This window comes from Vulpes vulpes, chromosome 7, assembly GCF_048418805.1.
Source record: "Vulpes vulpes isolate BD-2025 chromosome 7, VulVul3, whole genome shotgun sequence".
In the NCBI taxonomy this organism is placed as follows: Eukaryota; Metazoa; Chordata; class Mammalia; order Carnivora; family Canidae; genus Vulpes; species Vulpes vulpes.
In genome coordinates this window covers 7,587,702-7,610,698 of record NC_132786.1, presented here as the reverse complement: position 1 = coordinate 7,610,698, position 22,997 = coordinate 7,587,702, and the positions used below count along the sequence as shown (strand labels likewise).

The 22,997-nt window shown below is 38.2% G+C and overlaps 2 protein-coding genes across 3 annotated transcripts in view; one reads left to right on the top strand and one right to left on the bottom strand.

The window, feature by feature from the left end:
* MGAM (maltase-glucoamylase) overlaps nt 1-22,997 on the top strand; it is a 136,725-nt gene that overhangs the window by 17,622 nt on the left and 96,106 nt on the right. The gene's annotated exons all lie outside the window — the stretch shown is intronic.
* TAS2R38 (taste 2 receptor member 38) lies at nt 16,948-17,952 on the bottom strand. Its single transcript, XM_025982207.2, has one exon. The coding sequence runs from the start codon at nt 17,950-17,952 to the stop codon at nt 16,948-16,950; it is 1,005 nt and encodes a 334-aa protein (XP_025837992.1).

Sequence of the window (22,997 nt, the reverse complement as noted above, 5' to 3'; positions counted from 1 at the left end):
GGCCCTTAAGCTGACCATCGGCTTTCTCTGACACCTCTCCTCATCTATGTCTGGGTTTGGTCCCTTATGTCTATGCTCTTACAGTACCCATGTATATCTCAATTATGCTGTCTTTTTGTTATTTAATTTCTTCTTCCTTGTTGATCTTGATTAGCTCACTGAAGCAAGAGGTATCTTTTACTGCTGTATCCCAATGTCCCGTATAAGTCCTCATACTTAAATACTCAGAATGTCTGTCAAATAAATGAGTTGTTTCTTCTGGAATAGGGACTCCCTGAAAGACCACATCTTGACTTCTTGTTTGCTAATGTATCCCTTTGTGCCTAGAAAACTCCTTGGCACATGGGAGGTCCTCAATAAATATTTCTAACAGGAAAAAATAAAAACAAAAGAAATGCAGTGGGAAAGACAGGTAGTAAAATGTTAACAAGTAGAGAATCTGGGTGAAGGGTACCTGGAAATTATTTGTATTTTCCTTGCAACCTTCCTGCATTTCTGAAATTATGTCAAAATTAAAGTTTTAAGACAAGAAATCTACCTGAAGTTACTAATGTTAGAGAGCAGGTCCTCCTATGCCCCATCTGTTCTATTCCATGTCATACAGCTCTGCACAGTACCCTCTATCATGGACTTCTCCTCTCTAGCCCCAGCTCACCTTCTAGACTATGTGCCATGTGAAGATGGGGACCATTCAGTATTTCTTGAGTATGACACTCTGCTAGATACAGGAGTGAAGTGAGGGTGAATAGTCGTATTATCAAGGAATTTCTACTGCATGTTAAATTTGAAGCTTTCCTTTTATTATATTTCCCCTAATATAAAAGCTACATGTGCTCATTATAAAAAATGGCTAGAAAATATTTTCAGGGAAAATTGAAAAAACAAAAAAGTTCATATAAGTTCACACGTTTAGCTATAGTCACTGTTAACATCTCTGGGTGTATATTCTTTCTAAATGAGTAGGTAGTAGACAGATAGATGATAGATGATAGATACTGTATGAAAAATGAGATCATATTGCATATGTTGTTTTGTAATCCATACACCAGAAATTAAACTCGTACTATATAAATGTACTTCTATGTTAAAATATAGATTTGATAATGTATTATTTTTATTTATTTTTAAGTAATCTCTACACCCAACATGAGGCTGGAACCATGATCCCCTGAGATTAAGAGTCCCATGCTCCACTGACTGAGCCAGCCAGCTTCCCTGGAAATGTATTATTTAATATACATATAGTATTTGGGTGTAAACGTAATATAATTCACTTAATAATTGACAACTGTCTCTGGAAAAATTAAGGGGCTCCTGGGTGGTTCAGTTGGTTAAGCGTCTGACTCTTGATTCTGGCTCAGGTCATGATCTCAGAATTGTGAGATTGAGCCCTTAAGATTCTTTCCCTTTCCTTCTTTCCTCCATCCCTGGCTCTGCTTCCTCTTTCTCTCGAAAAAGAAAAAGAAAAAGAAAAAGAAATAGAAAAAGAAAAAGAAGAAAAAAGAAAAAGAGAAAAAGAAAAACAAAACAATTGACAATTGTGATTCTTCTGGTAAAGTATAGTGGATAAGAACAAAATTTTTAAGTTAGTCCTGGGTTTGGTTACTGCTTCTGCCATTCACTAGCTGGATGTCATTAACTAAGTTCCTTAATCTCTTTAAGCTTCCATTTCTTTATCTAATAATGAAGTAATTGTAGTAAATGCTACATACGATTGTTGTAAGAATTAGCAAGGTAATGCTTATAATTTTATCAGCATGATACCTGTCACCTTGGTATAAATTCTTAGTACTTTAGTGATTTTCTCACATGCTCAATGTACAGAGAACACTCAAGTACAAGCATCTCCATACACAGCCTAAATAATTTCCTTAGACTAACTTCTCTACAGCTTAAGTGCTGGATCACAAGACATGGACATTTTGAGAGTTTTGAAATATTAAAATTGCCTCTTATGTACTTGGAGAGTCTTCTAAGCTGTGTGTGTGTGTGTGTGTGTTGTTGTTGTTGTTGCTGTTGTTTTTAATCTGATCAAACCTGATTTTCTCTGGTCACAGTGTAATTACTTGGAGACCCTGGGTAGCTATCCAGAAGGACTCCACATATTTATTGGACCCCCGTTATGCTCACCATGTCACTATTCTAGGCAGTGTGGGTTTCAGAGACTTGACTGTTGTTACATAGGAGCTGATTACTTAAGAGACTTGCTGATGAACTTTATCAATAAAATTAATACACTTTAGTGTCAGGTGAATTTTCTACTACAGCAAAGCATAAAATCTTTCAAGTAACACCAGAAGGGGAGAAAATGTCATAATACAAAGGAATGTCTGCAGAGGATTTGGGGGAAGCCTTCTGACTGACACAACATGGGACAGTTCTGTCTCTTGTGAAGAAATCTAAAGAAAGATCCAAATTCTTTTTCAAGGCGTTTGGAGTCCAGTGATTTCTTTAACCTTGATAGCATCAGAAAAATTGCTATAGAATCAGAAGTCTGCAATGGCCAATAAAAGTGCCACTGAAGGGTTACCGGAGAAGTCAACAGCATTTGGAGTCCACAGCTCATTGCTTTGGGAAAATCATCAGGAAGGACCTTCTAGCTGCATGGTTATAAGGAACGTACCCATATATTGTTTTTGAAAAAAGATGAGATCACTATAATCCTCATTTAGATGTTATAGGCTGAGGAATAAGACTCTCTGCTTAGTGAGTTAAATTGGACATTTCTTCTCCAGACTAAGCCATAAAAATACAGGAGAAAGTCTTTTTTAAGGAGGAAAATTGACTTTAATGGATATAGAGTTTCAGTTTTACAAGATGAAAAGAGCTATGGTGATGGATGGTGGGGATGGTTACACAGCATTGTGAGTGCACTTACAAATGGTCAAGATGGAGAATTTTATGTATATTTTCCCACAATAAAACATTTTTTAAAAAGATAGAAAAAAGATCTGACTTTGGTAATCTTCACATGGTATTAAAATGAAAATGCAGTCTTTAGCACGTATATTCTGCAATGTAATAATTGTCTTACTAAGACAATGGAATTTGCTGTAAACTCTAATTGCCAGAGTTCAGGGCAATAGAAAACCATGCCCGCACCTGTTCTTAGAAAAAAATTTGAAGGATACACAGTATATAGCTAAACAAGGCTCTTCTGGGTATATTGTGGGTGTGCTATAGGGAAAACAGCGTGTGTGTGTGTGTGTGTGTGTGTGTGTAAGAGAGAGAGAGAGTGAGAGAGAGAGAGAGAGAGAGAGAGAGAAGAGAACTGAAATGGACAGTTATTAAGAACTCTTCCAAGGGAGAGCAAAAATAGGAGTCATAGAGTTTCCCTTCACTCAGCTTCTAGGATCAACTATTAAAGCTGGCAAGTATGGCACCAAACAGGTGGGCTACCTGTTTTCAAAATCTACACCCTGTGGTGACAAGGCAGCAAAAATACCAGTGACAGTAGGAACTGTGACTGGCCACTTTGGATTGATAAGCAACCATAGATATCATGGGGTGGTATCTGGGAAGGAAACCTAGAAGAAGGGGCTCTTATGATTCATTGCTTGCTGTTTTGGAGTGGTATCAATATGACTGTTTACCAAAATAACTATATTTTATACATCACACAGAGAAAGATAAATTCTGTCTCTTGAGCTTTATTATTAGGCACATGGACATTTAAATGTATATATTGCCTTCATTATATATTGCATATATATTCTTTCAATTAGTTTAATGAGAAAACTTGGAAATTGAAAGAGACCTCGTGTTTCTTCTTAGCTTCACAGTCACAATTCTTGAAAGGATTGTCAGTTTTTACTGCCTCACCTCCCACTTTCTCCTCAGGTCACTCCAATACATATTCCACCATGACTACATCACAAAGTAATGACCCCTACTCATTAGTTAAATGCATACAGTTTGGTCTTCATATTTCCTGATCTTGAACAAGGGCCTACATCATCTTATGTTGTATACCTTTTTGGCCTCCATGATTCTACATTCTCCTGGTTTCCCATCTTTCTCTCTAGCCTCTCCTTTTACTTTCTTCTCCTACATGTATTCCTTAAATTGTATACTTATCTCTCTTCTCTTCTGAGTCTCACAGTTTCAGTCACTCCTAAAGTGATTCTTAAATCTTTATTCTGAGTTTCAGATCTGCGTATTTTCTGTTTCAGTTTTCACTGAGATACTCCATAGGCAACCTGAAGTCAACATGTCCCTAAATTTATTAATTACTACCCTCTACTAAAGCACATTCCTCCCCTTATATTCTCTCTTGGAATATGAAGATCATCTATTCAGCTGCCCAAATCATAAAATATGAGTCTTCTCCTTGGCTTCTCTCCTCTCCTCTCCTCCCCTCCTCTTATCTTCCCCTCCTCTTCTCTTCTCTTCTCTTCTCTTCTCTTCTCTTCTCTTCTCTTCTCTTCTCTCCTCTCCTCTCCTCTCCTCTCCTCTCCTCTTCTCTTCTTCTCTTCTCTTCTCTCTCTTCCCTTCCCTTCCCTTCCCTTCCCTTCCTTTCCCTTCCCTTCTCCTTTCTTCCACTCAGACTCTATGCCGTGATGACTCTGACTCAAGTCTGTCAACCTGTGTTCTTTTCTCCTTTCTCACAGCTCGCTCCTGCTCTCTCACCAGGTCTATCCTCCATCCTCTCAACAACTTCCATAGAAACCTCTTGCCATAATCTCGCTTCAACTGTTAACTCTGCAATCAGAATGATCTTTCTAAAATACAGACTTGATTGTATCATTTCCCTGATGAAACATTTGAATAACTTTCCTTTGCTGTTAGAATAATGTTTTGGTTCCTCAATGTGGTCTGTGAATCTTTATATGTTCATTCTTTTCACATATGTTGCTGAGTGCTTGCCATGTGCCAGATACTCTTCTAGGCACTTGGGATATACGTTCTGGTTTTTCTGTACATCTCTGGACACCACATATACCCACGGACTATGTGCTAGTAACATTAGACTTCTAGTTCTTTATACTCTCTCTTAGATCAAGGTTTTTGTATATTCACCTGACATATTCTTACTGAGCACATAATACATGCAAAGCGGCAATCAAACTACCTCCTCTCTCCAAGGTGTGTGTGTGTGTGTGTGTGTATATATATATATATATATATATATATATATATCCCTATATACTCTTTTTAACTAGATACTTTTCACTCATTCTTTGAGTCTCAGGTTGAAGGTGACTTCATTCAGGAAATTTTTTCTGATTCTCCTTCCTTACTCCAATTGGGTTTTAGTGCCCTTTATCTATGGACTTAAGGTATCATGTACTTTCTCCCTGAGGGCAAAGGGAAATGCATGATAATGCAGCTGTTTGCTTCCTCTGCTAGACTCTATGAAGTTGTGAAGGCAGGGGTGAGCTTATTCTTATCAGCACTATAACCCCAGAACATCCACAGTGCTTGGAACACTGCAATATGGCACTAGGTTTCTAGGCTTGTTGGATTTTTATCATTTACTTATGAGAGGGCGGTAAGGCCTATAAAATACATTTAATCAATTAAAATTTTGTGTAATATTCTTTGTGTGAGTTAAGTAGTTTTTAATAAGGATAATTTAAGAGCTAGACCATCTCTGAAGGTGGTGATTCCTGATTAGAAAGTTTCATATCTTACTTAAATAACTACCCTGAAGTATGGATTGTGACAACAGTACTTCAAATGATAACTATCACCTCTTAGTTTATATAGAGTTAATTTATGTTCATAATTGATGTTCATATATATGATACTAAACTGTGTTATTTTAAAGTAAATTGCCACATTGCAGATAATGTGACAACCCAGAATTCATAGGATGCGTGGAATAAGCCTGCTTTGGGAGCAACTAGAACTCTCTATTAGAACTGTATTATGTGGGGCACCTGGGTGGCTCAGTTAGATAAGTGTCTGCCTTCAGCTTAGGCCATAATCCCAGGGTCCTGGGATCAAGCCAGCATCAGGGTCCCTGCTCAGCAGGGAGACTGCTTCTCCCTCTGCTTCTCCCCCTGTTTTGTGCTCTCCCTCTCTCTCTATCTCTCTCTCTCAAATGAATAAGTAAAATCTTAAAAAAAAAAAACTGTATTATGTATGCTCTAACATTAAGAGTCAGGAACTGGAAGTGAGAGGTGGCAGTGGAGCCTAAAGAGGGGAAGGTTTAGAGCCTATGGGAAGGGTGTCAGGTTCTGGAGCCTACCAGGAACAGCATGGAAAGTTGGCTTCCACTTTGTGCAGTGGCTCACTGAATAAATGAGAGGTCATGCTGCAGGGGATAGTCATCCACTTGGATAATGAGGACATTGCTGCATTCATAGCCAACTACTGCAGCATCAGGACAAAGAAACACTATGTTCAGTGGTCAGACTTCATACTCAGGTTATCTTTGGCAAAACAGAACCAAAGGGTGGAAAAACTCCCCCCATCTTCCTTCATCAAATCCTATAAGATTTGACCCTTTTAATATCATAACAGTCTCATTTCCACCTTGAGTGTAGGGGAGACTCCCTAATCTCCCACTTCCAGTTTTAACACAGAGGAAAAAAAGATCAGTGGATATGTGAGAATGCAATCACTCAAAATAGGGTGAACATTGTGAAGAAAGACCTGCCATGTCTGTTGGTGACACAAAGTCATTATCAGACACAGGAGATGCTAGAAAACATCTCTTACATTTTCACTATTTTAGAGAATACTGACTGATTTTATAAAAAGAATGTGCCCTCATATCATGAAATGGACAAACAAATGCTTTGAGATGTAGTGGCTGATGTTTGAGACAGTTTGTGGAGAGAAGGGTTCCGAACAGCAGATTAGATACTGCAAAAAAAAGAATGAGAATATTTGAAGATATCACTAAGATGTCAATTCAAAATTTACAGAAAAAGAAAAAAAAGAAAAAAAAGAAAGAAGTGTTATTGGAGGAGGAAGAGACTATGATGCTGGATCCAGCAGAACTTCTATGTATGTTGTGCTGTGCTTTGCCAGGGAGGAACGTGAAACTGATATTTATAAGAGCTGTAATGGTCAAAGAAATTGTGAGAGATAGTGTAAGTGAAAAAGGCTGAAAGTTAGGCAAAATCAATGAAAAGGGATCCAAATCTACATAAACTGGGGCTTTGTTTAAAAAAGAAGAAAAAATATATTCCAGAGGCCTCTAGGTAGAAAACTCTATGAAGGAAGTAAAATAAAATACTATGTGTGTTTCAGATTTTTGTTCAAAAATTCTAAGTCCCAGAAGGTAAGTCAATGTCTAGAGTTTTGATGGAGATGCTCAGGAACTAATAACTGAAATACATGACAGAGTTGAACTTAAACTTGTTCATGGGATGTGGCTGCTAAGACTCAGAATTTGGAGCCCAACCCCTGCTCTCTCCACATGGCGAGCACCTAGAACTTGTCTGTGGTCACTGCAATCCAGGACTAACTGATGGGAAGCCTGATGGGAGGCAAGACTCTACCCTTCTCTTTAGTCCCTAAACTCAGCAGCCTTCAGGAGAATTCCTCAGGGCAATATTCTTGCTCTGTGCCCATCAATAGGAAAATAACATAAGACTAGAAGAATCCACTATAACATTCTGGGTAATTCGACTTAAATAGCGTCTTCTGAAGAGTTTCTCTCTTGGTTTCCTCTCTAGTTCCTCATCTCTTGTGAGTAAGTGCCCAAACAGGAAAGCACCTCACACCACATGAGAGTGAGGTCATAGATTGGTAGCAGAGGTCATGGGCTGGCAGCCCACAGATTGCATTCAGCATGAAGCTATATTTTGTTTGATCTCTTCAGTGTTTTAAAAAAATTGAGTCAACATTTTGAAATTTTGGAGCTTTCGACACATAGCCAAGTATTTAGAAGTTCTGATACTGCTGAGAACACATTCCCACAGGGAGCAGTGGGCTGGAGGCTGGAGCAGGAATCTGGACTCACCAGGTCTGTCTCCAGTGCTACCTCAGTGGAAGGAGTTCAGTTGTTAGCTATTGTCATGCTTGCAAAACTACTTTTTTTCTTAGAGTAGAGCAAGAGTTTAAAGTCAGACCTTTACTGAAAGGGGGAAATCAGGATGAGGCCATATGCTGCTAGAAAAATGGGAGAGAATGCATTTCTTTGTGAAAAGCAAATAATACTTTATGCATTGAAAGTGCAAAATATGTCTTTGCCAAAAAATAAAGTTTAAGATACCATTACAAAATAAAGAACAATTGCTGTATAGAAAAGATATCTGATGAACATTTAATTAAGTGGAAGAAAGAATTAGAATTTCCATAGGATTAATTTCTGAATGAAAATAAAATAGGTGATGCTTTTGTAAAAAAAAAAAAAAAAGTGGCCCTAAAACTTTTACAATGCTCTGAAAGATTGTCTGTGGAGTGAAGGAGAAATTATATGACTACCTTATAGCTAGAAATACTGTGGTGTTTTAAATATTGAAGATGGTGGAGCACTTTCTAGAGAAGAATGAATCTATGATATTTTATTTTATTTTTTAGTTTTTTTAAGCTGCTACAAGCAATTTATTTTATTTTCGAAGTCATTCAACTCCTATCAAACATCATTCTAACTGTACATGTTCAAAAGGCTAAATGGAATTTAGAGTGTTAGATTTCTTTATTTAAAATCTAAATTCAAGTTAGTTAATATATAGTGTAGTATTGATTTCAGGAGTAGAATTTAGTGGTTCATCACTTACATGTAACACTCAATGCTCATCCCAATGAGTACCCTCCTTAATGCCCATCGCCCACTTAGCCCATCTTCCCACCCACCTCCCTCCATCAACCCTCAGTTTGTTCTCTGTGTGTGATATTTTATAATCGCAGCTGATTCATTCAAGAAAAAATGTTGTATTAAACTGAACATAAAAAATAAATAAACTGAACACAAAACACAAAATGTATGATATTGAGACAATGTTTTAAATCAACTGAAAAAATACCAATTGAAAATTAGAAATGTTTAATTGTTAGATTATATTTTAATAATTTTATAATGCTTTTGATTTGGAGTTAGAAACCTAATTCTTTTTCTTTTGCAGATTACAATTTTAGATTAATAATGTTCATTGAGATATAATATTGTGCACTGAGATTTTTTTTGTGCACTGAGATTTTAACTAGAAACATTTAGTTGCATTCTGCTTCATAATGGAAAATAGTTGTTTTCAAGTATAGATTTTTAAAAATGTGAATAGAATATTTGATGAATAATTTTGAAATTAGAAACATATGTTGGAAATTAATCTTTTATTTTGTAACTTTAGAAATTTATTTAATGTCATCTGTTTCACTTATGAAAAATTTTAGCATAGAAAATAGGTTAGATTATTTAGTGTTAAATAAGTTTTCCAAAATCAGACTTTTAGTAGAAAGAATGAATCCGATTTATACAATTGTGTATCTACGTGTAAATGTCCTAACAAAGAAGTATCCAGAGTGCTTAAATTGTGTGTAATGTCAACAAAAACAGGGCTGAGTCTTTGATGCAATCTTTCAAAAAATGTATCATGTAACATTTCAGAGGTATAAAAAGGAGTAAAGAATAATATAATAAATGCCCATCCATCTCTTAATCTCAGAAATGAAACATCAAGACATAATTAAAATTCATCTTGTACTACTCACCAAGAGCATTCCACTTCTCTTCCACTGCCAGTAACCACTCTCCTGAATTTGATGTTTATAATTCTTGCATATTTTTTCATACTTTGTTACACACTTACTTATCTCTGTATAATATATTGTGGTATATTCTAGGTATTTAAGGCCTACATAGATGGGATTGCATGAATTGTCCTAAAACATGCTTTTCTCATTTGACAGTAAATTTGTGAATTCACTGCTGTGTTGTATACGATCCCATGCATATGTCACAATTTATTCATCTGTTCATCTATCAGTAAATACTTTGGTGTTTCAAATTTAGTCAGTGTTGTAGCTGAGATTTTAAACAGGCTTTAGGACTCTAGAACCCCTATGCTTAATTAATCACTGACTACATTATTCCCTGACTACACTATGAATTGTCTCTCTGAAAGTTTCTATTCTAGAAGCAACGAGTGGCAAGAAAAAGCACCTCTACCTGATATTCAAAGTCATTGTGCAAAGATCCAAATGGAAAAAGAAAGATACAAAATAGTGCAGTAGAAAAATCCAGGTTTACACAAAACTAAACTGTATAAACAACTGCTTGGATCCATTGAGTGTTAGGCTAACTTCAGAGACTCAAATATCACCTCCCCCAAGAATCCTACTAATCATTTCAGTAAGTGTGAGGTTGGAATGTTTGGAATGAATGCTGGAAATTCTTAGTTCATAGATGGGTGGTTAGTTTTCTCATGCTTCCTTTGTTTTTTGTTTTTGTTTTGTTTTTACATTTTTAAAATTTAAGTTCAATTTGCCATCATATAGTATAATACCTAGTGCTCATCCCATCAATCATGCTTCCTTTGGGAAATGTGCATATGCATGCATGCTTTCACTTAGGAAGATTTCAATGGCCTTTCTGGTCAAACTAAAAGGATCCAGAGGACCTGAATTGTGTCTGTACTTGGCAGATCTGATTCTCAGCAAAATAGGGAAGCACATACTTTATTATCACTAGCTCTTTTTTTTTTTTTTTAATTTCCGCTATGTCCACTTTTAGCATGGATATCCCTCAGCTATACACAGAAAATTTGCTGGATGATGAGGAGAAATTATCTCGAGTGAGGGAGACTTGGGGCATTTCCACCAAGTACTTACAAAAGTAGTTGTGCATATTTAGAGACTACTTTGTAAGAGAGCTTAGGATTGTCTCCTATACCATCACCTCCTCTTCCCCTCACCCCCTTTAAAAAGCATAATACCTTCTCAGGAAACGAACCATGAGAAGCTGCTGGATTTCATGTCTTACAAATTTTTCTTGGATCAAGTTAGAAAAGTAGGTTTTGGTAGATTTTGATAGGCTTAGAATGGATTCATCGAATATGGTCAGAGGGCAAGATCCTGGTACATATCTTAGTTGGAGCATGAAGAGCAATTATTTCTGGGTGGAGGGGGAAAAAGGTACTAGGAAGGCAATAAACAAAAATCTAGTCCATTCCAAGCAACCATCCTCACTACCTCTAATTGCTCCGCCTAACCTTGCCAATTTATTTTCTTCTAACTTTAAGACCAATTTACATTACATTACATTTTTCAGGATAGATTCTCTTTTGATGACCACAGGTCTATTGGTTCTGTCTTCTAATCTGAATTTCAGTTCTTTGTTTCCAAAATTATGCTGTGTTTTCCAAATAGATAACCTGATATCAATCCAGCTGCAGGAAGTTCCAAACCACATATACCACTTTCTTCAAACTCAATCCCACTTCTCTTCTCAACTTCTTTATTTTTGTTAGTTATTACATCATATTACAACACACACACTGGAAACTTCCTTGAATCTTCCTTTTTTTGTCTTAAGATGCTAGTTGATGTTTTTCTAAAGGTCTTTCATATTTACTCCATCTACTTCATTTCTACTGCCCCATTCTAGTCCAAATCTTTAACTGCAGTTGAAGTTCAAATGGTTTAAACTCTTTTCCTCCTCCTCTTCAAACCAATATTAGACAAATCTTTATAAAATTATTGCTGTAATCATATCACTTCCCTGTTTAAAGTTATTTTATAACCATTAACGTGAACAAGTCTCAACTCTTGAGTCTGGGAGAAGATATCTGTAAACTACATATATGATAAGGAATCAATATCCAAAATATAAAAAAGGAACTCATACAATTCAAAAGCAAAAGAATAAATAACCCGATTTAAAAATGGGCAGAGGACTTGAATAGACATTTTTCCAAAGAAGACATACAAATGGCTAACAAGTACACGAAAAGGTTCTCAAAATCAAAATCATCATCATCATCATCATCATCATCAGGAAATGCAAATCAAAACCACAGTGAAATACCATTTCACACCTGTTAGAATAACTAGTGAAGATGTGGAACATTTGTGCCCTGTTGGTGGCAATGTAAATTGATACAGTTACTATGGGAACCAGTATGGGGGAATCCTCAAAAAGTTATAAGTAGAACTACCATATGATCTAGTAATCTTACTTCTGGGTATATGACTAAAGAAAATGAAAACAGGGCATTGAAGAGATATCTACATTCCTATGTTTATCGTAGTATTATTCACAGTAACCAAACGATCTAAGTGTCTATGAGTGGATGAATGGACAAAGAAAATGTGATATGTATTATTCAGATGGAAACCTTGCAATCTGTGACAATATGGATGGATCTTGAGGGCATTTACTAATAAAATAAGTCCAACAATGATAACTATTGTATAATCTCACTTGTTTTTATGATGTAAAATCATTGCACTCATAGAAACAGGGAAAGATGGTGGTTGCCAGGGCCTGGGCTAGGGGGAAAGGAAGGGGAAAATGTTGGTCAAAGGCTACAGACTCTCAGTTATTAGTTAAATAAATTCTGGGGATCTAATGTACAACATGATGACTATAGCTAACAATACTGTATTGTATATTTGAAGTTTCTATGAGAGTAAAGATTAAATATTTTCAACATAACCAGGAACAGCAGAAAAATGGAAATTATGTAAGACAAAGGATCTATTAACAAACTTTATTGTGGTAAACATTTTGCAAACTGTATGTATACCAAGTTATCACACGTACATCTTAATGTTACAAATGTTGTATGTCAATTACATCAGCAAGCTGCAAGGGAATACAATATATTGAACCTTGTGAGATAGGATATTTAGCAGAAAGCTAAAGCTTTAAATGTTTATGTTAGAACAAAAAAAATTAAAGTCAATGATCTAATTCTCTGCCTTGAGAAGCTAAAACAGGCAGAGAAATTAAACCTACAAAAGTAGAAAGAGGAAAATAATGAATAATATAATGTACTGAGTAGAAAAATTAAAAGAAGTAAAGAAAGTCCAGTGAAACAAGAAGTTCATTTCTTGGAAATATCAATAAATTGATAAATCTCTAACTAGAGTGATGAATTAAAAACAGAAGAAAAGTTATCAAACTTGGGAATGAAAGAGGATAGCAAAACAAATGCTATAGACATTAAAATGATAATAAAGGAATATTATGATCCAATTTATGGCAATACATTAAAAAACCTAGATATAATAGGTAAATTCTTTGGAAAATGCAACTTTCCAAGAGACACAAGAAGAAATTAAAAATCTTTATAGTACTATACCTATTCAATAAATTGTAATTTGAATAATTTAGAAAACCTCCCTAACAGGAAATTTCAGGTCCATAAGATTTCTGATTAATGCCACCAAATATTAAGGGAAAGATAATACCAATTTTATACAAAATCTTAAATGAAATTAAGATGGATGAAACTTTTCCCAACTTGTGTTATGTCAGAATAACCCTGATACCAAACCTGAGAATGGTATTAAAAATATAGAGGTGAGGGGATCCCTGGGTGGCGCAGCGGTTTGGCGCCTGCCTTTGGCCCAGGGCTCGATCCTGGAGACCCGGGATCGAATCCCACATCAGGCTCCCGGTGCATGGAGCCTGCTTCTCCCTCTGCCTGTGTCTCTGCCTCTCTCTCTCTCTCTGTATGACTATCATAAATAAATAAAAATTAAAAAAAATATATTAAAAAAAAATATAGAGGTGAGTATTCCTCATGAACATAGATACAAAAATTTTTAACAATATATTAGGAAGTCAAATAGAGCAACATATAAAATAATAATACATTTTGATTGAGGGCTTGTCCCAGGAATATAATATTGATTTAATATTTAAAAATTATTCAATGCAAATGCTTATGTTAACAAAATAGAAGATAGAAGTTATTTTATACATACACACAATGCTACCAAACTCCCACAAATTAATTTTAAAAACCCATTCAATATAAAAAGGGCATCAGCTGTACTTAAATAATAAAATTTTTTAAAAGATCAAATAAAAAAAATCAAACAAATCAGTCCCTTTGTAATACAAGATATACAAATGGTCAAAAAGGACATGAAAAGTTGCTCCATATCATTAGTTATCAGGGAAATGAAAATTAAAACCGCAATGAGACACCATTCACCCTGCTAGAGTGGCCAAAATTTCCAAAGACTGGTAACACCAAATGCTGTTAAGAATATGGAATGACTCTGTTATGTTATTGATAGGAGCATAAAATGTTTGACTAACTTCGGAAAACCCCTTTGCAGTTTTCTTATGAAGTTAAGTGTACATCAATTTAACAATCCAGTAATTCTACTCTTAAATATTTATCTAAGAGAAATGAAAAGATGGATTTAAGAACATTAAAAAAAAACTTTATTCATGGGGCACCTGAGGGATTCAGTTGGTTAGGCATCTGACTCTTAGTTTCAGCTTGGGTCAAGATCTCAGGGTCATGGGATTGAGCCCTGCAATGGGCTCCACACTTGGCCAGGAATCTGCTGGAGATTCTCTCTCTCTGTCTCCTTCTGCCCCATCCCCCCACTCATGCCCTCTTTTCTCCCTAAAATAAATAAATAAATCTTAAAAAAAATACTTTGTTTGTAATAGCCCCAAACTGTGACCAATGCAAATGTTTATCAATAGTAAGTGAATAAACAAGCTATGACTCATGCAGTATTAAGGATCAAAGACATTATGTTGAACAAAAGTAGAGGAAACAAAGGAGTATTTACTATAGGATTTATATAAGAACAGGCAAAACTAACCTATGGGAAGAAATGAGTATAGTGGTTGCCCAAAGTGGATGGGGATTGACTAGAAGAGGAATACTGGATCTGTCTGTGCTAATGAAATACTGTACATCTTATTTGGAGTGTCACTTACGTGCCTGTGTACGTTTATTTCACATAGTACAATGTTGTACGTTTAGCATCTGTGCATTTTGCTGTACATAAATTGTACCTAAACATGAAAAAATACTATAAACAAATATTGAATTCTAGTTAGCCATTTTGCCTTTTGCAGTGCTATAGGATAACAATTTCAAAACTATATAATCTAGGTATAAGCAAATGAGCAAATATATTAAGCATAAATGGAATGTATTTCTCGTGGTAAGACAAGGGAGTTACAAGTGTGTAAAAAGGAAAAGTAAAGGGAATCATGTATTATTGGATTAGAACTGGAAGTATCTGTGTGGGGGACTGAAGAGAGAAGTGGAGTAAAACATAAATAATGAGTGAATGTGGGTAAAGGATATATGGGAACTCTTGCAACTTTTCTATAAATTTGAAATTGTATCAAAATATAATGTTAAAATGAAGCCATGGAGAGGAGTCAGAGGTAATGGAGACTGGTTCAGAGAGAATTTATACAAAAAGAAAAAAAGCAAAATAAGGAATGTTCTCTATTTTCTTGTACGATCACATTTTCCCAAGTACTCTAGGGAAAAAAGGAATTTTAAAAAGGGCACAAGACAGGGCACCTGGGTGGCTGAGTTGGTTAAGCTTCTGACTCTTGGTTTCAGCTCAGGTCATGATTTCAGAGTCATGAGATAGAGCCCCACGTTGGGCTCCTCCTTCAGCGTGGAGTCTACTTGTCCCTCTCCCTCCTCCTCTATCTCTCTCCCACTCCCCCCGCTTGCTCTCTCTCTCTCAAACCAATAAACAAATAGATAAAATCTTTAAAAATAAAAAGGTCATAAAACAAGTCTTCCACGGGAGGGTCTGACATCATTCAGCTTAAGACAAAAGGCATCTAGAGCAGTGGTTCTCAACATTGGCTACAACCTGGAATCACCTGAGGGCTTTAAATGATTCATGGGTTCTACTTCTAGAGATCTGATGAAATTGGCCTGATGTGCGGCCTGGGCACTGAGATTTTAAAAAGCTACCCAGGTGATTTTAATGTGCAGCCAAGAGTGGGGACCGCTGCCTTGCAGGGAAATCTAGGACAACTTTGGTGTCCACCAAGGAAAGGAAACAAGATGCAGTTACAAATTGTGTAGCCTGTGGAGGTGACAAAATGTTAGTTGGTTTTGGAGGTTTGGGATAACTGAGAGGAGGAATTGGATGCTGGAGAAGAGGAAGTAGTTGCTCAGCATCTCCCACAGCTGGCAGAGCTATGAGACTCTGTGGATGACCTGCTATGCTTTTGAAGCCCATCAAGATTTACAGGTCTTATATATCTTTTTCTCTGCTGAGTCTTGTAAGATCCAATTTGAGGAGAGCCTTCCTGGCTATGCTCCTGTGCAGACAGAGAATGCTGAATCTCTATGTCTCTCAGCAAGACTCTTTTGGCAGGTTCCAATGTTTGGTACCAGGCAAAGCACTGTATTCAAGGGCAAATAAAGCAGAGTCAGAAGGCACATTCCAGTGCTGGTATCCTGGGTACCCACCAAGCAGATATCTACCTCTCTTTCTTCTTACTATAAAAGCAGGTTGAATGTACATTTCTGAATTGGTGTATTTTCAGGCAAAATGACCCTTATTCTCTGGTTCCTGTAGGAGTTTTAGTGTATGTAGTACCTCTTGAAGCTGAAGTGATGACACTTGATCTTCCAAGTCGGTCTTTTCATATCTTACACTTCCATGAAAATTGTGGAGTTTGAAGAGGATTGTGTAATTGCTGTAGTAGTGAATATTTTCAAATATTTAGCTAGCACCTGTTTTAAGAGATAGGTTTAGCAGTCATATGAAAAGCCAACCATGTTATCTTGGGGTTTAGATAGTATTTCATAAGAGGTCATTGGTCATGGTTTGGTTCATATCAAGCACTAATAAACCCACAGTATACAAAGCATTTACACTGAGTATCTCACCTCTCTATTTCATTCATTTTCAAAGCTTGGAGAACCCATGCATGGTATCCTTGCCTAGGCCATGGATAGAGCTTTAATTATTTTATTCTGCTATACATAGAGAGACTCTCAGTTATGTCCACAGAAGAAATTGGAATAAGTTTCTGAAGGCTTCATGAATAATTGGAGGCATATTTGTGAAGAGCCCATTTTGTGTCTGCTCTCAACATAGATCTGGAGTCCTGAGATCTGCCCTGTGGCCTGCCCTTACCTTAAGGCTGCTCTGAACCCAGAGTAGAATGGTCTCCACAGCTCTCCTCAGCTTGGCATTGCCTGAGATCAGGATGGCTGCATGTATAGAGGGACAAGCTGCTAGGATCCCTACACAGATCATTACCCCGATCTTGTTGTGCCACACCATGGTTAAAGGCACTGAGATAAGGGCAGCACAGAATGACACCACATAGAGGCAGAGAAAGGAGATGAGAGATATGAGTGCTTTGATATGGGCCTCCAGGCTGGGGTCACCGGAGTCTTTGGTGTTGGCCTTCATTGTTCTCATGTGCCTTCCCAGAGAGATAATCAGCACCCCAGAAGAAACCAGAAAAAACATGAAAGGAGGGATTGACCCCAGGGTACAGAAGATGGAGGAATAATAGAAATTGAGTTTTACAATTTGTGAATTAAATTCTGTATTATTCATGAGTAGCACAGTTGTGAATGCAAAGCCAGATCTACTAAAGAAGTCCCCCAAACAGAGGAGAGTGCAGGCAGAAGAGAAAAGCATGGCACCCAGGAGCATCTGGGGTGCCTTCCTGGAGACCCAGTTTGCCAAGCAGAGAAGGAAGGTATGAGAGAAATGGACAATCTTGGAGCAGTAGAAAAGACTGAGACAGGTGGTGAGCCAGAGCCCAGCTTGGTTTGTGATCATCCAGAGCATGATGATGGTCTGGTAGCTGAGGCTCAGTGGGTCTTTCATCCGCTGGAAGTATGTAAGCTGGATGGCATCCAGAAACAGCAGCCCATGCAGGAAAAGTCGAGTGAGGCTGAGACTCAGAAGGATAAGATCGCAGTTGCTCAGTGGCTGCCTCCTCACCACATCCCAAAAATTCACCAAGAAAATGAAGGCATTGGTCAGGATCCCCACCGCGAGCTCCAGTACTGAAAGGAACATAAATGCACTCTTGACTTCATAGGACACAGTTATAACAGGAGTCAGAGCCAACATGATGTCTCTTCTTACTTGGCTATCTAAGGCTCAACATACCACCCAGCAAAGAAGGGTCAGTGTGCATTATAAGCCAGGACCTCTCCTTCACAAGGCATCAGGCTCTTGCCTGATCTGTCCCAGAGTGAATGCATAAAAATTTCTGAAAGCAAACTTAGAGGGATATCGTTGCTTTCGAATATCTCTTGGATACACACAAGGACTCACTGTAAGAGTAGAAGAATGATGGTTCTTTCTCTTGGGTGATGCAGAAGCTTTTAATAAACCCAGGTGTGTCCATGCAGTGTCCCTCACAGCATCAGGGATGCAAATGAGACAGGTCTCAGTTTCCCAAGTCTGGTTTTGCATGCCCATCTGGACCTGCACGGGAGGAGGGGGGAGTGGGATTTGCTTATGAGTTTGAAGGGAACTGGCAGCAGGCAAAGCATATCTTCTTGATGAACTAAGGTTTGAAATGGTGCCTCTTTCCAGTTGCATGCCTTCTTCTATCACCTCTGAGGCATGACTCTTCTCATAGACTTTGTTTTTAATGGGGACAAATAGATGGTTCCTCGCCTGGGATTAGCCATGAGTTATGACTGCTGTTGCTAAAATTTCATTCAAACATCATCATTATTCCAAGCACTGTGCTGGCAAGAGGAGCATTGCTATGCACAAGGCCAGCACCTGCCATGAAGGGATAGGGCAGGGGGTGGTCTGGCCTGGCTTATTGCAGAAGCCTTTTAATTTTTCTCTCTGCTTTCTACCCCCATTCCTTTATCCCATTTTCTACAAAGCAATAATAGCAATCCTGTTAAAATATAACTAAGATCATGTCAAGGCTTGCTCCGTTCAAGCCTTTCGGGGCCTCTCAATTCCCTCACCATAAAAGCCAAGTCCTTACAGTGGTCTATGAGTCCTTCCTATCTAATCAGGGCCTCTGTCCCTTCTCAGATGTCATCCATGATACTTGCTTCCTCCTTCCTCCACACCAGCCATATGGGCCTCCTTCATGGTCTGTGAACTCACCACACATGCTGCCACCTCAGGACTGGTGTGCTTGCCCTTCCCATTGCCCAAATTGCTTTTCCCCTACCTACACAGGTGTTTCAATTTCTTCCCAAGGGTCACCGTATCAGAGGGACCTTCCTGATCATCTTGTGGATGGCATCTCTTACCCACATCTTGGATGTTTGTAATTATAGTTACCCTCTTGTATATTCCTGCACATGCAGTTATTCATTGCCTAACCTACACCTCACTAAAAATACGGGCTTCATGAAGACACATAGCAGGGACCCAAGAAATATTTTTTGAATGGATTAAATGCCCACAAATGAAGTGTTTATTAGTCTATAACATCCCCATGGGTTATATCTAGGACAGTTTTAACATTCCAAGGCATTATAATAACATACGCTAACGTACTTGGCTGTAATTTCTGAAGTCTAGCTCTCTCCCCTTTTAAATATTTCCAAATATTTGAGGTATTTGGGCCTTCTGGCATCTTTAATTCTGCTTGATCGCTAAAGGAATATGAGCTGATTTTCTGGTCCTTTCTGCAAGTTCTGTAAAAATTCAGGCTAGTTAACTCAGTGGAGATTTGGAGAGCTGATCATTTAGAGACCAGATGTTGTTTCATAACATTTCTGCCTCACCTCTTTTTCACTCTTACAAATGCTTTAGCTTTTCCAGTTCTTTTATTGTTGTCTTTCCTGCTTCATCTGGTCTCTCACTTGTTTTGTGGAGTAATGGAAAGGAGCAGTTGAATGGTTGGTTTGCAATCTATCATAGGGTAACATTTCCTCTAAGAGGTGGAATTTTTTTTTACCTCTTCTACTTGCTCAGCTTCCTGCCTCACTGGCCATTTTTGCTAACTTTTCACAGTCTGGCTCTAGAAAGTATGCTTCTGTGAGTGAGCTTGTAGTTCTGTAAAGCATCTTGAGGAAGGGTGTTCTGTGTTCCAGAGAGCCTCTGGAACCAGACTCCTGAAGGTTGAGGCCTGACTGCTACTTTCCCTCTGTGTGACCTTGGCAAATGATTGAATTTTCTATATTTATCTCATATGAAATGGAGATGATGATCAGAATAACATCCAGCTCAGAGAACTGGAAAGATTACCTGAATTGACACATACTACAAGCTTGGCATTGTGCTTGCCACATGACATCGGATCAATAAATGTTAAATATAGGACCACTGCATCATCTAGCAATCATTCTTCTGGGATATATAGCCAAGGGGAATGACGTGGGTATCTTGAAGAGGTATCTGTGCTCCCATGTTCATTGCAGCATTATTCCCAATAACTGAGATTTGGAAACAACCTACGTGTCTATCAGTGGATGAATGGATGAAGAAATTGTGGCATTGGGATGCCTGGGTGGCTCAGTGGTTGAGTGTCTGCCTTTGGCATGATCCGGGTCCAAGGATTGAGTCCCACATCAGGCTCCTCGCAAGGAGCCTGCTTCTCTCTCTGTTTATGTTTATGTCTCTGCCTCTATGTGTGTGTGTGTGTGTGTGTCTCATGAATAAATAACTAAAATATTAAAAAAAGAGAAATTGTGGCATATACATATAATGGAGTATCATTCATTCTCAAAAAAGGAGATCCTGCCATTTGCAACAATATGGCTGAACCTGGAGGACATTATGTTAAGTGAAAGAAGCCAGTCACAGCAAGAAATATATTGCATGATACCACTTATATATGGAATCTAGAAAGAGTTGAATTAATAGAAACAGAGAGTAGAATGGTTGCTATTCGGGGTCATGGGTGATGGGGAAATATTGGTTAAGGGGTAACCTACTTTCAGGAAGTGTGGAGGCTGGGGACTCATCCCCATGTCTCCAATGTCCCCAGATAATTGGACAACGAAATGGGCCCCAATAAACTGGAAAAATCTTATAATCACTGCCATTTTCCCAGAAGTTCAAACCAGCTTGGGACCCAGAACCCGCCTCTCCTTATCTAACAGCTCCCACCAGGGGGCACCAGACCACTGTGAAGCCTGGAATTCCTGCAGCTTACTGTGCAGGCCACGCCCAGCCATTTACATGATCTTGAGAAAATGTGGCCCCATATCTTACAGAATTGAAATTGTAGACTCCACTTACTACTTTATAGTAGGATGAGTATCCTTTAATCTCACAGGTACCCTGTGAAGACTGTATGCTACTTCCACTTTATTAACAAAGTAGAGTTCCAGGAAGGTTAAATAGTTCCATATCTCTGCCAGGATACCTAAAGTACTAAGTGAGAAGCTGGGTTTCTAATTCCAGACATTCTGATTTTATGTTTGGTGTTCTTTCTCCTAAGTCTAGCTACCAATCTGTAGGGTGGGGTGTAATGGGTATCCTTATTTGAGTAAAATGTCTGGTAACATTCTTTCCAACCTGAGTCCTATTTGAATGGGTTTATTTTGGGGGGTGGCAGTTGAGCCCTTGTGAACTACCTCAGAGAGTAGAAGTAGGGGTAGGGATCGAGGGAAAGATGAATAATCATTCTATTTTCAAGAAAGATAGAAAAATTGAGTCTGGTGGGTTCATATCCCAGGAAATGACTATTCTTACAGGGAAGGGTATGGGGGAAATCTCTGTTGGCTCGGGTAAGGTCATTGAAAGAAAATGTCTATCTACCTAGGAGGTTAACATGGCTATTAGCAATGTATAAATATAAGTATAAATGAAATTCTTTAGAATGTCTTTGAGGAGATCTGGGCTGAGGCCTTTTTTTGATGTCCTCCTATAGACTTCCTATGTCTTCTTTGCTTCCATACCACCACTTTGTCCATAGTGCTATTATATTGCTTACTATATTGATCAAAATAGGCATTGGTTTAGAAGTGTGTACCCAATTACACTGAGTTGTTCAAAAGCAGGGATTGCATATTATTCATTCTTTGCTCCTCATGATATATGACATCCAGCTAGATTTTTGTTCATTTACTTGGTCATTTGCTTTCAGTTCAGGGCGGTGATGTGATCAGTTGTGCTTTCTGATGAATGTAGTATGTGGACCCTGCTTGAATGTAGATGAATTCACTCCTGGAATTCAAATGTGTTTTCTGCACTGAAGATTAAAGGCTGAAAATCTCTCATAGCCTACGCCATTCAGGAAAGCACTCACCCTAAGGGAAGAAAGAATTAGACAGTGAAATTTAGCCCAGAAACAACTGGAGCCACCAGCTCATAGGCAGGATTCTAAGGGATGTGGTATTTGTCCTTAGATCTTGTCCTTTATCTGACCTTATGGGCTTCTGTCTGAACCCAAAGGGTATGTTAAGCAGCTTCTTTTTGCTACAAGGAGTGAAGATTCATTTGGGTCATCTCCAGTAATGCAAATTTACTATCAGTTACACCAGACCATGGAGATCATTATCAGCAGAGAACTTGTGGGAAATGCAAACTCTTGGGGCTCACTTAGAACCATTGAGCCAAAATCTCTGAAGGTGGAGCCCGGTGATCTGTTTTGACAAGCCATTTAAGTGGTTCCAGTGCTCACTAACATTTGAGAACCCCTGGGGTAAAAGGGCATAAGGGACTTCCCAGGATCCCAGCAGTAGCCCCACCCGAGTCTGGAACATGGCTCTGGCACTGGCTATCTATTCAGAATCCGTGTTTTAGCAGTAAGAGTTAATTGCCATTCACTTGGCTGATCCACCATAGTGAGATTCAGGCTGTTGCTAGAAATTAAAGACAATTGTTAATGCTTTTAGACAGCGCAGAGCCAAGAGCTCCAGGAATTCCCAAACCCAGCTCTGCCAGTCACTCTTATTACATGTAGGGTGTGTATCACTTTATTAAAAGCTAGACCAGTGTCTGAAGAGTCCCGAGGCAGAGCTGTATGTTGAATGGAGCACATTGGATGGAGCATGCAGTTGACTTAGGCAGAGTCCACATGTCCAACTTGCCACCCTGCTCATGATGGGTTTTGCTGATTGCCTACACTCTCCATTACCAACAGAACCCCTGTGTTATTGGCTGTGTCAAAATTCCCATCTAAAAATAAACTGCATTTCCCATCTTTCTTACATATAGGAGCAGCATTTGGGACACAAGAAGTA